The 23664-nt window shown below is 39.7% G+C and overlaps 1 protein-coding gene across 1 annotated transcript; it reads left to right on the top strand.

Annotated features, from left to right (window-relative positions):
• Window positions 1-1764: 1764 nt before the first annotated feature.
• scn3b (sodium voltage-gated channel beta subunit 3) lies at window positions 1765-22654 on the top strand. The gene is made up of 6 exons (XM_008113761.3): window positions 1765-2281; window positions 11915-12078; window positions 14028-14253; window positions 16137-16275; window positions 19410-19510; window positions 21636-22654. Exons 1-5 carry the CDS (start codon window positions 1780-1782, stop codon window positions 19471-19473), a joined length of 1095 nt encoding a protein of 364 aa, XP_008111968.3. The 5' UTR covers window positions 1765-1779; the 3' UTR covers window positions 19474-19510; window positions 21636-22654.
• The last annotated feature ends 1010 nt before the right edge of the window (window positions 22655-23664 follow it).

The raw sequence follows: 23664 nt of genomic DNA on the forward strand, positions 1-23664 counted from the left end.
ACTTGGATGTGGGGAGATTTAAAAGGAAGAGGCAGGTTTCCTAGAAAGCTTTGCTGGCAAAAAGCCAGGCATCCTTTTGTCTTTACATTAGAGAGTGGGGTATGAACAAGAATGGGCATTAGGATGGGAAACTGCTGCAAAGCTGCCCAGGGATCGTCATTTTCTTCCTTTACTCCTACTTCTCTTCTTTTCCTTTATTTTTTCAATATCTCTTTCAGTATTCCAGCTTTTATCAGATAGATAGATAGATAGATAGATAGATAGATAGATAGATAGATAGATAGATAGATAGATAGATAGATAGATAGATAGATAGAATAAATGGCATATAAAGGCCAAGATCGAAAAATCAGCTGATGACCCAAAATGCAGACTGTGCAAGGAAACCGATGAAACCATTGATCATACCCTCAGCTCCTGTAAGAAATTCACACAGACAGACTACAAACAGAGGCATATAGGTAAACGTAAAGGTTTTCTCCTGACGTTACGTCCAGTCATGTCTGACTCTGGGGGTTGGTGCTCATCTCCATTTCTAAGCTGAATAGCCGGCGTTGTCCATAGACACCTCCTAGGTCATGTGGCTGGCATGACTGCATGGAGTGCTGTTACCTTCCCGCTGGAGCAGTACCTATTGATCTACTCACATTGGCATGTTTTTGAACTGCTATGTTGGCAGAAGCTGGAGCTAACGGTGGGCGCTCACTCCGCTCCCGAGATTTGAACCTGCGACCTTTCGGTCTGCAAGTTCAGCAGCTCAGTGCTTTAACACAATTCGCCACTGGGGCTCCTAGATAGATAGATAGATAGATAGATAGATAGAGAAAGATAGAGGGAGGGAGGGAGATGGGAGGATTTGTATGTTGTACACATTTGTATGTGCAAAACAAAAGGAGAGGAGAAAAGAACACTTTTCACTCCGCTCTTCTCCAGTTCTTGGAAGGAAGGAAGAAAGGAATGAAGGAAAGAAGGAAGGAAGGAGATGGAGGGAGGGAGGAAATAGGCGAAAGGGAAAGAAAGAGAGGAAGGAAGAAAAGGGGGAAAGAAACAGAAGAAATGAAGGAAGGAGAGAATTATAAAATCATAGAATCCTAGAGTTGGAAGAGATCTCATGGACTATCCAGTCCAACCTCATGCCAAGAAGCAGAAAAATTGCATTCAAAGCACCCCTGACAGATGGCCATCCAGCCTCTGCTTGGAAGGAAGGAAGGAAGGAAGGAAGGAAGGAAGGAAGGAAGGAAGGAAGGAAGGCAGGAAGGAAGGAAGGAAGGAAGGAAGGAAGGAAGGAAGGCAGGCAGGCAGGAAGGAAGGCAGGAAGGAAGGAAGGAAGGAAGGAAGGAAGAAAGGGAAGGGAAGGGAAGGGAAGGGAAGGGAAGGGAAGGGAAGGGAAGGGAAGGGAAGGGAAGGGAAGGGAAAGGAAAGGAAGGGAAAGGAAAGGAAAGGAAAGGAAAGGAAAGGAAAGGAAAGGAAAGGAAAGGAAAGGAAAGGAAAGGAAAGGAAAGGAAAGGAAAGGAAAGGAAAGGCGGGAGGAAGGAAATGGAGGGATGAAAGAGGGGAAGGGGAAAGGGAAGGAAGGAAAAAGTGAAAGAAAGAGAGAGGTGGAGGGATGAAAGAAGGGAAGGAAGGAAGGAAGGAAAGAAGGGAAGAGACAAAGAAAGGAAGGGAGGGAAGAAAGAGGGAGAGAAAGGGAAGGAGGGAGGAAATAGCGGGAGTGAAGGAGGAAAGTGGAGAGAAGGGAAAGAAAAAGAAGAAGGAGGGCGATCTCGCCCCTCCTCCGGCATGGGAGGGGTCTCCTGCTTTTGCCAGGCGAGCTCTGCGCATGCTTGGCTTGGAAGGACTGTCCCCAGCCCAGCCTTCCTCCTCCTGTTGCTCCTCCTCCTCCTCCTCCTCCTCCTCCTGGCTCGGGTCCCCGAGTCTCACCGCCCTTCTTCCCCCCTCCTCAGGTCTCGGGATGCCTCCTTCCTTCCCCCGGAGAGACTGGGGAGAGTGGGGAGGGCGGTAAAGAGTGGGGCGGGAGGAGCGCGGCTCCCGGAGAAGCGCTGTCCAACCCAAGGGCTGTCCCGGACGGCGCTCTCCGTGGTGCTGAACCTCGCCGCCTGCCCTGCCCAGCCTCCTCCTCCTCCTCCTCTTTCTCCTTTCTCCAGCCTCCCTCCTGACCCCATTGAGCGCAAGGCAAGCAGCTGGGAATATAGCTTGGACATCTCCTCTTCCATCCACAGACCCACCATGGCTCCCCTGACCAAAGTGGCTTATGCTTCTTCCCTGCTGGCTGTGCTCTGGGGTAAGTACTGGGGTGGTGGGGGTGGAGGGCTTTGCATTGTCTCAGCTTGGCATGAATCACTCTTGACATGGCCAGGAGAGCACCTTTTGGCACCAGGGAAAATGAGTTGCCCTCAGCTTCACCAGGGATTGTTCGAACCGCCAGAGTTGGGAATGACAGCATATACAGTAGAGTCTCACTTATCCAAGCTAAATGGGCCAACAGAAGCTTGGATAAGCGAATATCTTGGATAATAAGGAGGGATTAAGGAAAAGCCTATTAAACATCAAATTAGGTTATGATTTTACAAATGAAGCACCAAAACATCATGTTAGACAACAAATTTGACAGAAAAAGTAGTTCAATACGCAGTAATGTTATGTTGTAATTACTGCATTCATGAATTTAGCACCAAAATATCACGATATATTGAAAACATTGACTACAAAAATGGCTTGGATTATCCAGAGGCTTGGATAAGCAAGGCTTGGTTAAGTGAGACTCTACTGTAATTATAATAGGTAACGGTAAAGGTTTCCCCTGACCTTAAGTCCAGTCATGACCGACTCTGGAGGTTGGTGCTCATCTCCATTTCTAAGCTGAAGAGCCGGCGTTGTCCGTAGACACCTCCAAGGTCATGTGGCCATAGGCATGACTGCATGGAGCGCCGTTACCTTCCCGCTGGAGCGGTACCTATTCATCTACTCACATTTGCATGTTTTCGAACTGCTAGATTGGCAGAAGCTGGAGCTAACAGCGGCCGCTCACTCCACTCCCGGGATTTGAACCTGCAACCTTTTGGTCCGCAAGTTTAGCAGCTCAACTCTTTAAAATACTGTGCCACCAGTGAATAATATTATTACCTTTATGTTTATTTACTTCATTTTTACCCCGCCCTTCTCACCCAGAGGGACTCAGGGCGGCTTACAACAGTCAGCAAATTAAGGTAAAAGTAAAGGTTTCCCCTGAGGTTAAGTCCAGTCATGTCTGCAAATTACATTGCCCAAAATACATTCAATAAAACAACATATTAATAAACAATAATAATAATATTAATAAACAATAGGAGCCTCCGGTGGCCTAGGGGATAAAAGCCTCGTGACTTGAAGCTTGGGTTGCTGACCTGAAGGCTGTCAGGTTCGAATCCCACCCGGGGAGAGCGGGGATGAGCTCCCTCTATCAGCTCCAGCTCCATGTGGGGACATGAGAGAAACCTCCCATCAAAACATCAAAATATCTGGGCATCCCCTGGGCAACGTCCTTGCAGACAGCCAATTCTCTCACCCCAGAAGCAACTCCAGTTGCTCCTGACACAAAAAAAACCCAATAAAACAGTACCACATCAATTAAAACTCTAATTAGACTCTATAAAACTATGAATTATAAAATTTAAAATGCATGTATAGTTAAATTCATCCACTAACATCTTCGTGTGCACCTTGACTCATGTCATATCGACCTCAGATGTTACTCGTCGAATGCTTGAGTACATAGCCATGTCTTCACGGCTTTCCTGAAACCTAGGAGAGTCAGAGCTTGACACTCCAGCTCTTTGAGTAGAAGGATGCCAAGAAGCCACACACTCACTCAGATACATATTCTGACCTGGATTTTAGAAGTAAGCACTTTGGATAGAGGAGGGATAATAATAATAATAATAATAATAATAATAATAATAATAATAATAATAATAATAATTTTATTCTTATATCCCGCCCCATCTCCCCGGAGGGACTCGGGGCGGCTTACATGGGGCCATGCCCAGACACGACAGCACAAATCAGATAAAACATTAAACCGAGCAGTAAAACTTCAACATGATTAAAAACAGTCATAAAAGTCAATATACACAATAATATTAAAATCCTGATTTGGGATGTCAGGAAGAAAAACCTGAAACAGGAGTGGGCAAAGCTTAACCCCATCTAGGCTGCTGGACTACAACTCCCAACACTTTTGAAACCACCTTTATTTGACTGGAGTGGCAACCCAGCAACACCTGGATGGTTGCCTTCTGCCCGCCGTTGCCCTAGATTTCTGGATCTGGACAATACAATGAAACAGTCATGTGGACTGAAAATCAATGGCAAAGATTTAATGGGACCCCAAGGCAGGTGCCTGTTGTCTTCCCAACCCGATGCTCTACCATCTTGCTCAACTCTCTCTCGCTCCACATCAGGAAGAGAACAAAGGAATTCACTTTGCTTTGTTTGTCGATGTCTTTGCCGAGAGGGCTGCGGAAGCGGACTCGTGCAACTCCGGCACATCTGTCAATGCCGGTGAAAAGTGTAAAGAAAGGGATTTTCGTTTCCTTCCTCTCTGGTCTCATCTTTGTATGTAAGCCATACAGGGTGTCCTCAAAAGCCCATTCACTCTTTAACAGCTAAAGGTGGTTAGATTAAGTTGCAACTCTACGAAAGGTGTTCAGATTATGCCCGCATAGCAATGCATTGCTTGCATTATCATAGCGCAGTTACGATTACTCGTAAAAGTTTGTCTTCTAATTTGTGACATTTCTCTACTGTTGTGTGTGTGTGTATGTAGGTGAGTACATTATTTTTTTCATAATTGTACGTTGTTAAGGGTGAACACAGTATTAAAACAGTCCCTCCCCAAACAAAGACACCTTCAAGCTTTAAATCTAGAGAAGGGACACAACAGAACAATGCTCTACAGTGTTGCTTTGAGTTTTCCAGGCTGTCTGGCCATGTTCCAGAAGCATTCTCTCCTGACGTTTCACCCACAACTATGGCAGGCATCCTCAGAGGTTGTGAGATCTGTTGGAAATTAGACAAGTGGGGTTTGTATATCTTTGGAATAATGTCCAGGGTGGGAGAAAGAACTATTGACTGTTTAAGGCAAGTGTGAATGTTGCAACTGGACAGCTTAATTAGCATTGAATGGCCTTGCAGCTTCAAAGCCTGGCTGCTTCCTGCCTGGGGGAATCCTTTGTTTATTTATTTACAGTATTTATATTCCACCCTTCTCACCCCAAAGGGGACTCAGGGCAGATCACATTGTACAGATATAAGGCAAACATTCAATGCCATATAAACATAGAACAGAGACAGAGACAGACGCAGAGGCAATTTAAACCTTCTCCAGCTTACAGCTTCCTGAGGGTATGCTTGATTCCGGCCACAGGGAGAGCAGCTGCTTCATCATCCACTGTGACGGCAACTTCCTCATTCCAACGGCGGCTGGGTGATTTTTATGGTGTCGTAAATTAGCCTCCCCACATATAAGTGGTACCTAAATTTCCTACTTGACAGATGCAACTGTCTTTTGGGTTGCTTAGGTCAACAACAAGCAGGGGCTATTTTTTATTTTAATTGTTGGGTGCTCACCCTGACACGGCCTGGCCTCGAACTCATGACCTCTTGGTCAGCGTGATTTATTGCAGCTGGATGCTAACCAGCCTGCGCCACAGCCCGGCTGTTGTTGTGAGATGTTAGCTGGCCCTAATTGTCTCCTGTCTGGAATTCCCCCCCTTTTTTTTGTTTCTGAAACATGGCCATAAGAAAACTCACAGCAACCTAGTAATTCTGGCCATGAAAGCCTTCGACAACACAATGCTCCATAGTGTCCACCAATCTTCATTCCTTCTGTAATGAAAACAGAAGGTGCCTCTTTTGTTCTGCTAAATGCCAAACCTGTCTTCTGTTTATGGATTTTTTTAAAGCCATGCACTTGACATTAAAATGTCTACTGGTAGAGCTCTTCGGAAGCTCTTTCAGTGGCAAAGCACAAGATCCATCCTTCCTACCTTCCCTATGGAGTTACTAATGAAAACAATACAAAGGTGACTTGGGAAATATGTTTTCTCCCAAAGATATACTGATCTTGGAAATGCAAATGGGGAATGATTGCACCTTTTAGAATAGCATGTAAACCACCCCGAGTTTGAAGTGGGCTATAAGAAATAAATTATTATTATTATTATTATTATTATTATTATTATTATTATTTTATTATGACACAGCAAATAAGATAGACATGCTGGATTTCGTATCACAGAATCACAAGTCGAACACTTCCCAAGTGTCTAGGACTGTGTGATGTATTTTCGGATGATGCGTGCAGATCCCAGTAGGGTGGCCTTTTGCAGTTGGCAGATCGCGATTTTGTCAATGTCTATTGTTTCCAAATGCCGGCTGAGATCTTTTGGCATGGCACCCAATGCGCCAATCACCACCGGGACCACCTGCACTGGTTTCTGCCAGAGTCTTTGAAGTTCAATCTTGAGGTCCTGATAGCGGCTGAGTTTTTGCTGTTGTTTTTCGTCAATGCGACTGTCACCTGGGATGGCAACATCCATGATCCAAACCTTTTTCTTTTCCACAACTGTGATGTCTGGTGTGTTGTGTTCCAGAACTTTGTCAGTCTGGATTCGAAAATCCCACAGTATCTTTGCGTGCTCATTTTTCTATACTTTTGCAGGTTTGTGATCCCACCAGTTCTTTACTGCTGGGAGATGGTACTTTAGGCATAAGTTCCAATGAATCATTTGGGCCACATGGTTGTGCCTCTGTTTGTAGTCTGTCTGTGCAATTTTCTTACAGCAGCTGAGGAGATGATCAATGGTTTCCTCGGTTTCCTTGCACAGTCTGCATTTTGGGTCATCAGCTGATTTTTCGATCTTGGCCTGAATTGCCTTTGTCCTGATGTCTTGCTCCTGGGCTGCAAGGATCAGGCCTTCTGTCTCCTTCTTCAGGGTCCCATTCGTGAGCCACAGCCAGGTCTTCTCCTTATCAGCTTTTCCTTCAATTTTGTCAAGGAACTTTCCATGCAGTGTTTTGTTGTGCCAGCTGTCAGCTCTAGTTTGTAGTGCGGTTTTCTTGTACTGGTTTTTTGTCTGCTGTGCTTTGAGGAGTTTCTGACTTTTGACTTCAATCAAAGCAGGCTCTTCATATTATTATTGAGAATTTTATTTGGATGTCAGCCTGACAAGATATTACAAAGGGTGAAAATGCACATCCCTGTTCCTTTGCTAATTCTTTGTGGAGCACTTCGAACCTGGCATTTAATGAGGATTCACACTTCCCATAACTGTAAACCCTTAAATTGTGTACTCTTACTTTCCTCCCACATTGCATTAGCAAGATACATATGCATGCATGAATCGCATGAGAAACTTAGAAGTGCTTTTAGCATCCTATCTAAAAATGCTCTTTAATGTAAATGAAACTCTAAAGCAAAGCACCAACTTCATGGCTCAGATAATCTGGGGTGTTTTCCATGAAAAACATGCATTTACGGAAGCTACTGACATAGTTCATTTGCACCAAGAAACTGCTAATATTGGATGACACTTGGAAAGGGTATATTCAGTATTACGCAGATGTCTGTTTGTTGGAAAAGAAAATGTTCCAACTGTTGAGTGATATTTATTTCTCAAACCTTGGCATCAGATACTTAAGTGGATGCATTTAAACTGCAGAAGTCTACAATTCTATTAGGTGGGTAGAAAATGCACCTATTTCGGTTCATAATGTAAGGACAGATATTCTTGTTTCTCACAGTTTTGGAAAAGAACAGGATGAAATGGTTTGGGGCATCTTGCGGCACAGCAATAGCCTGCATGCTTTCATTTGAGCATTTTAATTATTCAATTATTCAAATATTATGCTTGCGACAAAGGCATGTTTTTTTATGTTCCCCAAAGGTTTCGAAACTTTGCATTTGCATGATGCGTGTTTGTCTCAAGATGCTAAAAAGGCAAAAGCCCGGCAAATTACTCTTAAGGCTGTGCTATGTTGTCATTAAAGGATAATAAGTAAATACATGACATCCCATTGCATAAAACTATAATTACATTCGTATATTCCCCATGCCTATTTGGAAGCATCCCAGAAATTACGAGACCAAGAATATGCAAACCATTTGCCCAGGCTCTGAAGCTGCAAGGCTATTCAATCCTAATCAAGGTGGCCAGTTGCAACATTCATACTTGCCTCCAACAGACAAGAGTTCTTGCCTAGTTTCCAACATCTCAAAACCTCTGAGGATGCCTGTCATAGATGTGGGTGAAATGTCAGGAGAGAATGCTTCTGGAACATGACCATACAGCCCGGAAAACTCACAGCAACCATTTGCTAATTGTTAACCTCTTGTCTTTTAGAACTTTTTCAGATTGTTCTTATGACTCAGATACATCTATACATTCTTGGATGTTATCTTTATTTTTGACCATCTGGTTTTAAGATACAAAAAAACCCAATATTCCATGTCAGTTACTTATTAAGTACAGCAGACTCTCAGTTAACTAGAATTCAAACAACAAGCACTCCCAAGCAACTGGAAAAAATCAAAGAAATAATCCTTTAAATAAAAAAGCTGTTTGATAATGCAATGAAATTGGAAAACTGTTCCATTAAGTTACATTTGCCTTTATTAATCTGAATTCGCTTTTGATTATTGTATTTGAATACTCATATCAAATTAATACAGAGTTTATGGTGTAGTATAGAATGGGGTTTAGTACTACTTTTAATTGCAACTCTCAAGCAATGAGAGACTACAGTTATCCGGAATCTAGCAATCACCATGGATGCTGGTTAACTGAGAGTCAACTACGGTATATTGTTGGTCCTCTATGTTTGTGACTTGTGAAAAAAGCCTTGTTGTCCTCCTAAGTTTGCCTGAATGGTTGTGAGTTAGGAATCTTTACATCAGTGGATTGGATTAACATCGCATTTCTAACCATAGATCTCTCTAGAAGATGGAGCAGTATATAAATAAAGTTGAATAATAATAATAATAATAATAATAATATAAATATATAACAAATATATATATAAAGCAGTATATTATTTATTTATTTACAGCATTTATATCCCACCCTTCTCACCCCAAAGGGGACTCAGGGCGGATCACATTACACATATAGGCAAACATTCAATGCCTTTTAACATAGAACAAAGACAGACAAACATAGGCTCCGAGCGGGCCTCGAACTCATGACCTCCTGGTCAGAGTGATTCATTGCAGTGATTCATTGCAGCTGCTCTCCAGCCTGCGCCACAGCCCGAGCTGTGCCATAGCTGAGCTATATAGTTTTATTATTATTATTATTAAATTATTTATATACTGCTTTATAAATATATATATATTTATTATATATTATTACTAGCTGTGCCCGGCCACGCGTTGCTGTGGCAAAGTGGTGGTGGTATTGGTTAAAAATTGTTGTGTAATTTTTATTTGTCGTTATTTGTATTTTTTTATTAATGTTATTGTAAGTTATCTTTTTATTTATTATATTTTATTATTTTCTTGTATTATTTTTAGTTATTTTCTGTTATTATAGTATTTTATTGTATTAATTTTTTAGTGTTTTTAATTATTTTTATTGGATTGCTAGGAGACCAAGTTGGAGGAGCTTAGCCTTCTAACTGGCAGCAATTGGATAAAAGCAATTATTCCTCTCTCTCTAATTAGGACTTTATTTTTCTTTTCTTTTTGTTGTATCAACCTAGAGGCGTGGATGATGGGTTGTGTTGTCAATTTTCAAGGTTGTGGGGTTGTTTAGTTTTGTTGTTTTGGCGGTCGCCAGGATTCCATCACTCTTTTATATATATAGATTAGTAATTGTATGGTTAACTTTCCCAAGAAGTTGACCATAGAGTTGCAACGGAGGACTAGGAAGTTCCTAGACAAGTGAAAGAAATATATAGTGTTTTTATTATTCACATTTTTCCACTTTTGCTTTAGTCCTCAGCTTCTAACCACAGCAAAATGGGAAGTCTGACTGTACTTAGTAAATGAGTAACTTCAGCTGTTCTATTCCAACCAAATTTCTCACCATCCAGTACAGAGTACTGGTCCAAACTTTTCACTTTTCTTTACAGCTTTCCACTTGTCCAGTAAATATCTTAAAATCCTTGGCCCATGAATTTCTGCCCTTGGCTTCTAAATTGTCATATTCAAGCCATAGGCAGTGTGCCAGTATAATTATGGTATTAAGCAACATTATGTGTTGTCCTGTGATTTTATGTAACCTCTAAAGAAGGGCTTTGCACTGTATTTGAACACCACCTCTGTTTAAAAATATTTTTTTAATCCCCAATTGGAAAAAAAATACCTTTTAGCATTTTATGCACCGAGTCTGGATTATATAATGTCCGGTGGTTGGCTGAGAGCCGCATGTATCCCAAATATATCAGTTTAAATTTAATCCAAATGAAATGAAATCAAAATAATGTCTGAAATGTCAAAAAGGTGTAAAATATTGGATACTTTTGCTGAGAAATGAGATGGAATAGCACACGTGTAATCTGTAAAGCACTGGCTGGTTCAGCCCAAGGTTATTATTAAATAACAGATTATTGGGATCAGCACACAAGGAGGGCAGCTTTTACAAATCCTGTTATTTAATCCATTCTCAATGAATGCCAGCAATTAATCAAAAGCTTTATTTTTCATTGAGAATGAGGAGATGCTTCACTAACAGATTGCCTTTTGCCGATCCTCCTCTGTCTATGGGTGCGTCTACATTGTGGATTGAATGCAGTGTGAGACCACTTTATCTGCCACGGCACAGGGCTATGGAACCCTGAGATTTGTAGTTTGCTCTTTTTATCCAAAGACTTTGTAAAACTACAACCTTGATCATTCCGTAGCATTTAGTTTTGTTTTTTTTTAGTATGTCTAAACACATCATGACATCACATTAGCAAAAAAACCCCCATAAGAATGAGAACAGGCAATAAAATATTTTCTGTGTTTTGAGCTTTTTGACTGTTTTACATACACCAGTATGGATAACTATAAAAAAAACCCCAATTTGCATAAATTGAAAGATGTTTAAAGTCATAATCAAATGTTTCATTAACAATATTCCAACATATTTAACCTTTTCAGGAATCACTTATTTCTAATTTTGTAACATTCCAGCTTGTCCAAATAGCATTACATATTTCTTTTTCTTTAAATATTTTTTTCTTTTTCCTCTTCTTTTTTTTCCTTTTCCTCCCCCTTCCCTTCCTTCCTTGACAACCGCACATACAGTAGAGTCTCACTTATCCAACGTTCTGGATTATCCAATGCATTTTTGTAGTCAATGTTTTCAATACATCGTGATATTTTGGTGCTAAATTTGTAAATACAGTAATTATTACATAGCATTACTGCGTATTGAACTACGTTTTCTGTCAAATTTGTTGTATAACATGATGTTTTGGTGCTTAATTTGTAAAATCATAACCTAATTTGATGTTTAATAGGCTTTTCCTTAATCCCTCTTTATTATCCAACATATTCGCTTATCCAACAGTCTGCCAGCCTGTTTATGTTGGATAAGTGTGCAGTAGAGTACTCTATTACTCTACTGTAATACCAATAATAATAGAGAAAAATAATAAATGTACCATATATTCTCGAGTATAAGCTGATCCAAATATAAGCCAACCAGGACCCTCTCCCGAGGGTTTTTTTTTTTCAGTCTTAAAAAAAGGGTTCAAAAACTAGGCTTATACTCGAGTATATACAGTATGTTGTTTAAAGTGGTGCTGAACTGCATTAATTCTACCGTGGAGAATGCAACCTTTGTGTTTGTGTCCGTCTAATCTCCCCATCCCACTTTCACATGGGTCTCTCACCCCACTGAATCCATTCACACATGCAATCTGATCCCTGTCCCTTTTGTATCTGCAGTCAGCGTCTGCTCCGCAGTTTGTGTCGAAGTGCCGTCGGAGAAGCAGGCAGTGCAAGGTTCACGCATGAAGCTCATGTGCATCTCCTGCATGAAGCGAGAAGAGGTTTCCGCCAACACGGTGGTCAAATGGTTCTACAAGGCTGAAGGGGGACAAGATATTCCTGTAAGTAACCTCTGGATCAGGGGTCCTCAAACTTTTTAAGCCAAGGGCCGGTCCACAATCCTTCAGACTGTTGAGGGGCCAGATTATCATTTGAAAAAGAAATACAAAAAATTCCGATGCACACTGCACATGTCTTATTTGTAGTGCAAAAACAACAACAACAACAACGAGAGAACAATACAATATTTAAAAATAAAAACAATTTTAACCAACATACATTTATCAGGATTTCAATGGGAAGTGTGCTCCTGCTTCTGGCCAATGAGATAGTCAAGTTAATTAGGGTTGTTGTTGTTGTAGTTGTTGTTGTTGTGTGCCTTCAAGTCATTTCAGACTTTGGGCGAGCCTAAGTCTAAAATTTATTTATTATTTATTTATTTACTGCATTTATTTACTACATTTGTATCACACCCTTCTCACCCCAAAGGGGACTCAGAGTGGCTTACAAATTATATGTACATACAATATATTATATTATTAGCATAGCACAATATTAGCATTAGATATTACTATATTGAACTATACCACTATACTGTAATATTATTAGTAATATTATATGTAATATAGAATATATAATTAATATTATTATATGGTATTATTATTAGTGTTATATTGTACTACATTATAATATTATTATCAATATTATATGTATATACAATATATTATATTATAAAACTGAGGGCGGGGGCCAGGTAAATGACCTCGGAGGGCCGCATCCGGCCCCCGGGCCTTAGTTTGGGGACCCCTGCTCTGGATGAAGCAAGCTTGATGGGATGAGAAATTAAAAAGGGTTTCCAAGAGTATAATATATTGTCCTCTTTCCTTTTGGGGGAAAGAGGGAATCCTAGAATACATCTACACTATAGAATTAATATACTTTAACTGCTATGGCTCAATGCTTTGGAATCATGAGAGTTGCAATTGAATGAGGTGCCAGCCCTTTTAGATAGGTAAAGGTTATGATATGTCCAAAGTATGACAGCCCCAGCTAAGTCATCTTGGTTTCTAGGGGGAATTTGGGCTTGATTTGTTCTAAGATGAAAGGTTAGGCCATGGTATCCATGCAGATGCCCTTCAGCACCATAGTCCAATGGAATTGGAACTGGTATTCAACTGGTTCTCGGGGTTGGTGCTCATCTCCATTTCTAAACCAAAAAGCCGGCGTTGTCCGTAGACACCTCCAATGTCATGTGGCCGGCATGACTGCATGAAGCAATGTTACCTTCCCACTGGAGCGGTACCTATTGATCTACTCACATTTGCATGTTTTTTAACTGCTAGGTTGGCAGAAGCTGGGGCTAACAGCAGGTGTTCATTCCGCTCCCTGGATTCGAACCTGCAACCTTCTGGTCTGCAAGTTCAGCAGCTCAGCGCTTAACACACTGTGCCACCAGGGTCCCCATATATGCATATACATGAACATATAGGTAAAGGTTTCCCCTGACATTAAGTCCAGTCGTGTCTGACTCTGGGGGTTGGTGCTCATCTCCATTTCTAAGCTGAAGAGCTGGCATTGTCCATAGACACCTCCAAGGTCATGTGGCCAGCATGACTACATGGAGCGCCGTTACCATCCCGTCGGAGCGGTACCTATTGATCTACTCACATTTGCATGTTTTTTAACTGGAGATGGGGAAAGATTAAGAAAATTGATTACTGTAAAGAGGAAACTTCAGGGTTATTCCCAAAGGGCCCAACCATTACAATTCTATGAATATTCTTTACTAGGCATGGCTTCGTTCTGTGGACTACTAAGGTTTGCATCTTGAATACTTAGAGGTATTAAACAGTGAATTTTGCAACTCCTAGGATCCCATAGCACATAACCAAACAATCACAAGAAGAGGCAGAGCCTTTGTGCTATAATCGTTCAGCATAAAAGGACAATGGAAAATATTAAATGACATTATTGGTGATTGGGAATGACTGCCTTCTCCCCTTCCCTGAAGATCTATGAGTACAGAAACGAGAAGCGGGAACTTGACAGCCGTTTCCGTGGCCGGCTCCAGTGGAATGGCAGCGCCGACATGCAGGACGTGTCCATCTCCGTACTCAACGTCAGCCTGAATGATTCGGGGATCTACACCTGCAACATCACTCGGGAGTTCAACTTTGAGGGCCATCGTCCACTGTATACCCGAACGACGTTGATCCACCTCACAGTACTGGAGGATGGTATGATATGGACAACCCTTTCCATCACGGTTTCCTAACTAGGGTCTCCCTGAATCCTGGGCTTCCAGAAAAGATTGTCATGAGTTCCACAATAGGTTGGGGTTTTTTTTTAATACTTCAGGTCTGTTTTTGAATGGTAGAGTTAATACTTTTTATGCAAGAATTTCTTGAGACCTGAAAATTATTTCCAGGGTTCCTCTGTAGTAAAAAGACTATGAAAAAAGAAAATGGGTTCCCTGGAACTACAAAGACAAATATCCACTATTACATGAATACAGAAATCATTAAACCTAAATTTAGTTCAATACATCAATATGAAAACAGATACAAAAGGCGTTGCTAAACAATCAAACTCGCATTGGAATTTATACTCATATTGGAATCAAACTGTTTGCAGAGTTTACATGTTTAAAACTTAGATCGTTCTGATCCACATTTTAAAAAACTCCACCAAAAAAAAAAACAACAACTGAAAAAAGGACTACAATCCACCTGATGAAGACTCTTTTGAGTTGAAACAGGTTGTGGTTTTGGAGTCTACTATCCATAGTAAAGAAACAAGAACAATAATTATATATAAGAAGAGGACTCAATTTGTGTATGTGGAACAATTAAAGGACTAAATAACATTTATTGTTCATGAGAAGAGGAGTAAATCCATCCTTCAAGAGAAAAATATTGTTTCTACTGTGAATGTAACAGTCCTTTGTTTGATTGTTTAGCAACGCCTTTTGTATGTGTTTTCATATTGATGTATTGAACTAAATTTAGGTTCCTGTAATGATTTCTGTATTACTGTAAAAGTGGATACTTCTCTTTGTAAAAAGACTATGGCCATGTCTACCCTGGACAGTAAATCTGGGACTAGTTTGGATCAGCAGCCACATGCAATGCATCATCCTGAATATGCTGCTGTGGTAGGTTAAGACCATGTTGGCCCTGGGATTTTATTGCATATTAAATATGCATTTATTTATTTATTTATTTATTTATTTATTTATTTATTTATTTATAGTATTTATATTCCGCCCTTCTCACTCCGAAGGGGACTCAGGGCGGATCACATTATATACATATAGGGCAAACATTCAATGCCCATATACACATAGAACCGAGACAGAGACAGACGCAGAGGCAATTTAACCTTCTCCTGAGGGGATGTTCGATTCTGGCCACAGGGGGGAGCCGCTGCTTCATCATCCATTGTGACGGCACTTCCTCATTCCAATGTCGTAAATTAGTTAAATTTGCCTCCCCACTTTATAAGTGGTACCTTATTTCCTACTTGATAGATGCAACTATCTTTCAGGTTGCTAGGTCAGCAACGAGCAGGGGCTATTTTTTATTTTTTAATTGACGGGTGCTCACCCCGCCACAGGCCGGCCTCGAACTCGTGACCTCATGGTCAGAGTGATTTATTGCAGCAGGATGCTCACCAGCCTGTGCCACAGCCCGACCCCATTTCATTGGGACCCATAAGAACTATATGGGCACTGTTTTAAATAAAGCCTGTTTTAGATATGTTGAGGTTGTACTACTCTGCAGTGACAGGATCCTTGCAGAGTTTGTATCAATGAGATTATCAAATGGGAAAATCTAACTCTGGAACTGAAAGATGCTGTAACTTTCCAACTGGTGCAGTGTGCCCTATAAAAATAACTAGGTCTGTCCAGTGCCTACTTAGAAGACTCAAAAGGTTAAACCTCAAATAAGAAAAGCTGGCAACTCAGTTCCTTCATGATAGATCTTCAGGATGATATTTTAAAAAGTAACATAAAGCTACCAAAGCTCAAAGGTAAAGCAGACTTGGCTCCAAAGTAGGGCACAGTCTGCTGGATCCCATGGAGTCTCAATAGTTGTTCTGTTTTTTCTCTTTTGTACAGCTGGAGATGACATCACATCTATCGTCTCTGAAGTAATGATGTACATTCTCTTGATCTTCCTTACTTTGTGGCTGCTCGTAGAAATGGTTTACTGCTATAGGAAAGTCTCCAAAGCAGAGGAAGCTGCCCAGGAAAATGCGTAAGTAGGAAGAGCCTAAGTTCTTTGGAATGAGACAAGAGAAGAAGCAAATCACAAGAGTGCTGTAGGGTTGAGTCTGCTGAAAAGACACTCAAAGATATGTCTTAGGTCATGCTTTTGTAGAAGATCGGGCAATATACACCAAGGGCTTCCCCTTTCACATGAGTAGAAGGTCACATCTGTGTCATTGTCTACATAAACATGGGAAAATACAATAACATCCAGAATCCCCCCAAACAGCAATGCCAAAAATTGCCAAAACATACCATCTAAGTTTTCAAAGCTTCAGCAGTGAAAGTGTAAAGACTCATGCAGAAGACAAAAATGATAATACTGGTGCCACAGGCTTACATTTTTAAAGATAATAATAATAATAATAATAATAATAATAATAATAATAATAATAATAATAAGTTTATTTATATCCCGCCTCCATCTCCCCCCCGAAGGGGACTCGGGGCGGCTTACAGCAAAATCAAAATACAAGCAATGGTAAAATATAAAACATCAAAGGACGAAAACAAAAACCAATAATAAAATATACACAATAGATTTATTTATTTATTTACAGTATTTATATTCCGCCCTTCTCACCCCGAAAGGGTGGATTACAATGATCACATATTCAATGCCAACAGACAAACAACATATATAGACAGACACAGAGGCATTTTAACTTTTTTTTCCAGCTTCATGATTCCGCCACAGGGGGAGCTGTTGCTTCACTGTCCACTAGTGGCTGTACTTCCTCATTCCATTCCTCGTGTTTTGCTGGCAGTTTTATGATGGTGTAAATTAGTTAAATTAGCCTCCCGCATAAAGCGTACCTAAATTTCCCTAATTGACAGATGCAACTGTCTTTCGGGGCTGCATAGGTCAACAGCAAGCCGGGCTATTTATGGTCGGGGGCTTAACCCAACCCGGGCTTCGAACTCATGACCTCTCGGTCAGTAGTGATTTATTGCAGCTGGTTACTAGCCAGCTGCGCCACAGCCCGGCCCTGATAAAAAACACAACACAGAATTAAAACATCAAATTAAAAACAACAAGGTTGCAATAGTGGATAAGCAAGGTGCTTTGTTGTCTGTTAGGATGGTCCATGTAGATAGCATCACTCCTTTCATATCGGAGACAAAGAGTCATAAAATCGAGGCAATAACACTTAAATTCCAATAGCAACAGAATAAGTGACTCCCCTTGAGATCCAAGCTGTTTCCATCTTGAGTGAAGAAGAAAATATTCAATTTCTCAAGATACTGTTGTACTGTTGCATCTGGAAAAATCTTTAGATGTATAAGTAAGTGATTGGAGAAGACTTCAGAGCATGCATCCACATCACCGTACATCAGATCACAAATATGGAAGTATGCTATAGGTCTCATAACCAGACAGAGCTATAGTATATCTCCATATTGCATTTCTGGCAATATGGAGATATACTATAATTCCATTATCTCAAGCAAAGACCTTTCTCGTTTCTGCTGAGGTCTCTCCTTTCAAGGGTCAAGGACCAAACCTCAAACTTTCTGTATGGAAATACAGTAATACAGTAATACAGTAATTATTACGTAGCACTACTGAGTATTGAACTACCTTTTCTGTCAATTTTATTGTATAACATGATGTTTTGGTGCTTAATTTGTAAAATCATAACCTAATTTGATGTTTAATAGGCTTCTCCTTAATCTCTCCTTATTATCCAACATATTCGCTTATCCAACGTTCTGCCGGCCCATTTAGCTTGGATAAGTGAGACTCTATTGTATATATAGTTTAATAATATTAATTATATACTATATATTAAATGTAATATTACTAATAATATTACAATGTAATGATATAGTACAACATAGTAATTTAATGCTAGTATTGTACTATGCCAATAATATAATGTATTGTATGTGAATGGAATTTGTAAGCCGCTCTGAGTCCCTTTGGGGTGAGAAGGTAATAATATAATATATTGTATATACATATAATATTGATAATATTATAATGTATTACGATATAATACTGATAATAAGACAATTTAATAATATTAATTATATACTATATATTAAATGTAATATTACTAATAATATTACAATGTAATGATATAGTACAATATAGTAATTTAACGCTAGTATTGTACTATGCCAATAATATAATGTATGTGAATGTAATTTGTAAGCCGCTCTGAGTCCCCTTTGGGGTGAGAAGGTAATAATATAATATATTGTATATTCATATAATATTGATAATATTATAATGTATTACGATATAATACTGATAATAAGACAATTTAATAATATTAATTATATACTATATATTAAATGTAATATTACTAATAATATTACAATGTAATGATATAGTACAATATAGTAATTTAACACTAGTATTGTACTATGCCAATAATATAATGTATGTGAATGTAATTTGTAAGCCGCTCTGAGTCCCCTTTGGGGTGAGAAGGTAATAATATAATATATTGTATATACATATAATATTGATAATATTATAATGTATTACGATATAATACTGATAATAAGACAATTTAATAATATTAATTATATACTATATATTAAATGTAATATTACTAATAATATTACAATGTAATGATATAGTACAATATAGTAATTTAATGCTAGTATTGTACTATGCCAATAATATAATGTATGTGAATGTAATTTGTAAGCCGCTCTGAGTCCCCTTTGGGGTGAGAAGGTAATAATATAATATATTGTATATTCATATAATATTGATAATATTATAATGTATTACGATATAATACTGATAATAAGACAATTTAATAATATTAATTATATACTATATATTAAATGTAATATTACTAATAATATTACAATGTAATGATATAGTACAATATAGTAATTTAACACTAGTATTGTACTATGCCAATAATATAATGTATGTGAATGTAATTTGTAAGCCGCTCTGAGTCCCCTTTGGGGTGAGAAGGGCGGCAGATAAATGTAGTAAATAAATAAATAAATAAATAAATAAAAGTCAATGTTTCATCACTTAGGTGTGGAAAGAATGTGGCAGTTTGGGTATCTTATCAATATGGTTCAATGTGTTGTCAAAGGCAAAAAAAAAAAAAAGTTTGGGTATCTTAGCCTTTCCATCTTGGTTTATAGGACTGATTACCTTGCCATTCCATCGGAAAATAAAGAAAATTGTGCTGTGCCTGTGGAGGAATAAAAGACGAAACTACAGAGGGGTAGAGCTTGTTATGAAGGTGAGAGAGCTCAATACAAAGCATCTGAATAGCTGGCTGATTAATAAAAAATATCTGTGTGTGGTCAAATCCCCACTTGGCCCCGAAGCCCATTAGGTGACCTTCAGTCCTTCATACAATCCTGGCCCCAATGAAAGCAATGGCAAACCTCTTCTGAACACATCTTGCCATGAAAATCCTTGGGTTGAAATGACTTGAAGACTCACAACACCACCTCATATTCATGAATTGCTTTCTATCACTTCTAATAGCAAGCTGGCCAGAAGAGGTCATGGGTTAGGCTGGACTTATTTGGACATGTCATGAGATGACATGCCTCATTACAAATGACAATGACAATGCTTGGTAAAATAGACAGCAGTAGGGAAAGACGGAGATGGCATAAGTGGATAGACTCAATCAAGGAAGCCATGGAGAGCTACTAACTGCAGGATGTCTCGATCAAAGTTGACTTGATGACTATTAACCACAGAACACTGAATAATGTAACATATTTTCAGATTTGTGGTTGACATTCAGTCAATCTCACCTTGTTGTTGTTTCCAACTCTTGATGAGTCCAAGGTGAACGTATCACTAGGGGTTTCTTGCCAAGATGTGTTCAGAGTGGATTGTCAATTGCTTATTTATTATTTATTTATTTACAGTATTTATATTCCTTCCTTCTCACCCCGAAGGGGACTCAAGGCGGATTACAATGAACACATATATGGCAAACATTCAATGCCAACAGACAAACAACATACATTAGACAGACTCAGAGGCATTTTTAACATTTTTCCAGCTTCACGATTCCGGCCACAGGGGGAGCTGTTGCTTCACCGTCCAAAAGTGGCTGTACTTCCTCATTCCTTTCCTCGTGTTTTGCTAGCAGTTTTATGGTGTTGTAAATTAGCCTCCCCGCATAAAGCGTCCCTTAATTTCCCTAATTGACAGGTGCAACTGTCTTTCGGGGCTGCATAGGTCAACAGCAAGCCGGGGCTATTAATGGTCGGAGGCTTAACCCGACCCGGGCTTCGAACTCATGACCTCTCGGTCAGTAGTGATTTATAGCAGCTGGTTACTAGCCAGCTGCGCCACAGCCCGGCCCCTTCCATCTAAGGCTTCCATCTAAGGCTGAGAGAATGTGACTTTCCCAAAGACAACCACAGCATTTTCAAAGCTGAGTAGCAATCCCAACCCATATCTCATTGATCCCTAATCTAACACTCAAACCACTCATGCTGGCCCTCAAAAGCCATCACAGCTTGTGGTGAGTGTTATGGAGCTATGCCACACATACAGGTCCATATATTTCAGGGGTCCCCAAACTTTTTAAGCAGCGGGCCAGTCCACAATCCTTCAGACTGTGGAGGGGCCGAATTATCATTTGAAAAAAAAATACAAACAAATCCCTATGCACACTGCACATGTCTTATTTGTAGTGCAACAACAACAACAACAATGAAAGAACAATACAATATTTAAAAATGAAAAGAATCTTAACCAATATAATCCTATTAGGATTTCAATGGAAAGTGTGGGTCTGCTACTGGTCAATGAGATAGTCGAGTTAATTAGGATTGTTGTTGTTGTTTTGTGCCTTCAAGTCACTTCAGTCTTTGGCCGAGCCTCAGTCTAAAATTAATTATTTATTTACTGCATTTATTTACTACATTTATATCCCACCCTTCTCACCCCGAAGGGGACTCAGAGCAGCTGTATATGTACATACAATATATTATATTATTAGCATAACACAATATTAGCAGTATATATTACTATATTTAACTATACCACTACACTATTATATAATATGTAATATATAACATAAAATTAATATTATTATATGGTATTACTATTAGTATTATATTGTATAACATAAGATTATTATCTATATTATATGTATATACAATATATTATATTATTAAAACTGATATAAAATATTATATTATAAAACTGAGGGTGGGGGCCAGGTAAATGACCTTGGAGGGCCGCATCCGGCCCCCGGACCTTAGTTTGAGGACCCCTGATATATTTTAATGTTTATGTCTTGGCTGCTGTATAAAAAAGGGTAAATTTCAAATTTCAATCTAAACTCAGAAAAATAGGGAATGAATCAAGACTGTGATTGTTCTTCTTTCCAGGACTGTGCAGACGCAAGACCTAAGTCACTGCAGATACGTTTGGAGGAGCCTAGCACTGAGAACGAGGAACCAAGGATGAGACAGTGTAAATTTGTTTCCATTTGTCTAGGACATTGCTTTGATTTCATGGCTCCCATCTTGCGCTCTCAACCCATCTCCCAAAGACTCTCCTCCTTTGAGGCATGCCGAATCAAAAGGAGTCGGGGCTGAAAGAGCTCTTTCATCAGCATCTTCTCAACAGCTTTGTAAATACTAACTACTCTCATCTCTCATCAAACCCAGAGCTTCCTTTGGGTGCTTTGAAACATCATAGCTATCCTGGGGGCAACACAAGCAACATTTATTCAACCATGATTGTCTTTAATGTTAATTTAATTGTGATACTATCTGAGCGATGTCACAGAAAGCTCTTGGGGAAACCAGTAGCGTGGCTGATTTCTCCACCAGCAAATGAAGGCACCAGACAGGTGAGAAACCTGTTTGAATGACTGCAAAGTATGAGAGGGAAAAAGGGATGCTCAAGGAATACGATGTTTTAGGGAGCTAAGGTAAGAGTGACATCAGAAAGCATCTTCTGTTGGCTTTATTTGTGGATGTCACACTGTAATATGTGTTGTATACCACAATGTGGATGAAACAACTCAATAAGCTTAGTTGGATTTTTCAGAGCAAACTTTTTGAATAATGCCAGCAAGAGGCAGTGGGCAGCAACAGAGAATGGCTTTGTCAGACATCTGCATCTGATGTATGTTTGAAAAAAAATATCTCCTTACTGTTTAGCAGGATCAAAACAGTGACCAAGTTCTCCCATGGAAAGATACCTCATCTTAGAGAAGACCTCTTAGAAAACACCTCATCCATTACAGGCTTTCAGACAGGCCTGGTCTACTCTGACGTACTCCAAATGTTGAAGCAATAGAGACTATTCCAACTGGACAGAAGTATGCCTTGGATGAACATGACAAGATGTTTCACGTGTTAATTGCAGGGCAATGAATAAACCAAGAACTTTATTCACATCACTGTGCAGAGAAACCACTCTCCTTGCCTCCGTTATCTATATATAAAAAAGAGTGATGGCATCAGGGCAGCGGACAAAACAACAAAACTACAGGCCCCCCAACCTCAAAATTTGACAACACAACCCATCATTCACGGCTCGAGGTTGATACAACAGAAAGAAAAGAAAAATAAAGTCCTAATTACAGGGAGAGGAAAAATAGTTTTTATCCATTTGCTGCCAGTTTGAAGGCTAAGCTCTGCCCACTTGGTCTCCTAGCAACCTACTCAGTCCAGGGGACAGGCACAGTTAGACCTCACTTAGGCTTCTTCCACAGATTATTAGATTTTAACTGGATTATATGACAGTGTAGACTCAAGGCCCTTCCACACAGCTATATAACCCATTTAGAATCTTATATTATCTGCTTTGAACTGGATTATTTTGACTCCAAACTGCCATATAATCCACTTCAGTGTGTATACTAAACATAAAGACAACCATACAACAGACATTCAATACCACCACTACCTCAACAATTTCTCACCAACACCACCAGACAACCCCACAGCAACGCGTGGCCGGGCACAGCTAGTCTATATATATAAAAATGTAATGTACTTTTGTAGGACTGAGTAAACAACAAAACCACTGAACCAAATCACACCAAATTTGGCCACAAAAGACATAGTCATCCAATCTATGTCTTTCAAACAAAAAAACTGGAAAATAAAGAGATTAGAGAATGAGGAAGAGCCGTTTTCAACCCTGGTTGCTGGTCAGAAGGGTAGGCCTTGCCCCCTTTAGGCCCCGCCTACTTCGTCTCCTAGCAACCCCCTCGGCCACAATGGCATTGGGGTACAGCCAGGGTTCAGGCTTTTGAGGCTGCAAGGCTATTCACTGCTATTCCACCTGGCCAACAAAGCATTCCCATAAGCCACAGCAACGCGTGGTCGGGCACAGTTAGTTACTTATAAAGAAGACCCTTTCTTCTTCCCCATCTCATATTGATAATACAGGTTGAGCATC

This window comes from Anolis carolinensis, unplaced genomic scaffold (assembly GCF_035594765.1).
Source record: "Anolis carolinensis isolate JA03-04 unplaced genomic scaffold, rAnoCar3.1.pri scaffold_8, whole genome shotgun sequence".
Taxonomy (NCBI): Eukaryota; Metazoa; Chordata; class Lepidosauria; order Squamata; family Dactyloidae; genus Anolis; species Anolis carolinensis.

What these genes read in the sequence shown, in the direction of transcription:
- scn3b (XM_008113761.3), top strand. Translation starts at nt 1,780, where the DNA reads ATGGGAGGGGTCTCCTGCTTTTGCCAGGCGAGCTCTGCGCATGCTTGG. An exon ending in CCTGCTGGCTGTGCTCTGGG is followed by an intron (nt 2,282 to 11,914) that starts GTAAGTACTGGG and finishes TTGTATCTGCAG; the next exon opens with TCAGCGTCTGCTCCGCAGTT. An exon ending in CCTCACAGTACTGGAGGATG is followed by an intron (nt 14,254 to 16,136) that starts GTATGATATGGA and finishes TCTTTTGTACAG; the next exon opens with CTGGAGATGACATCACATCT.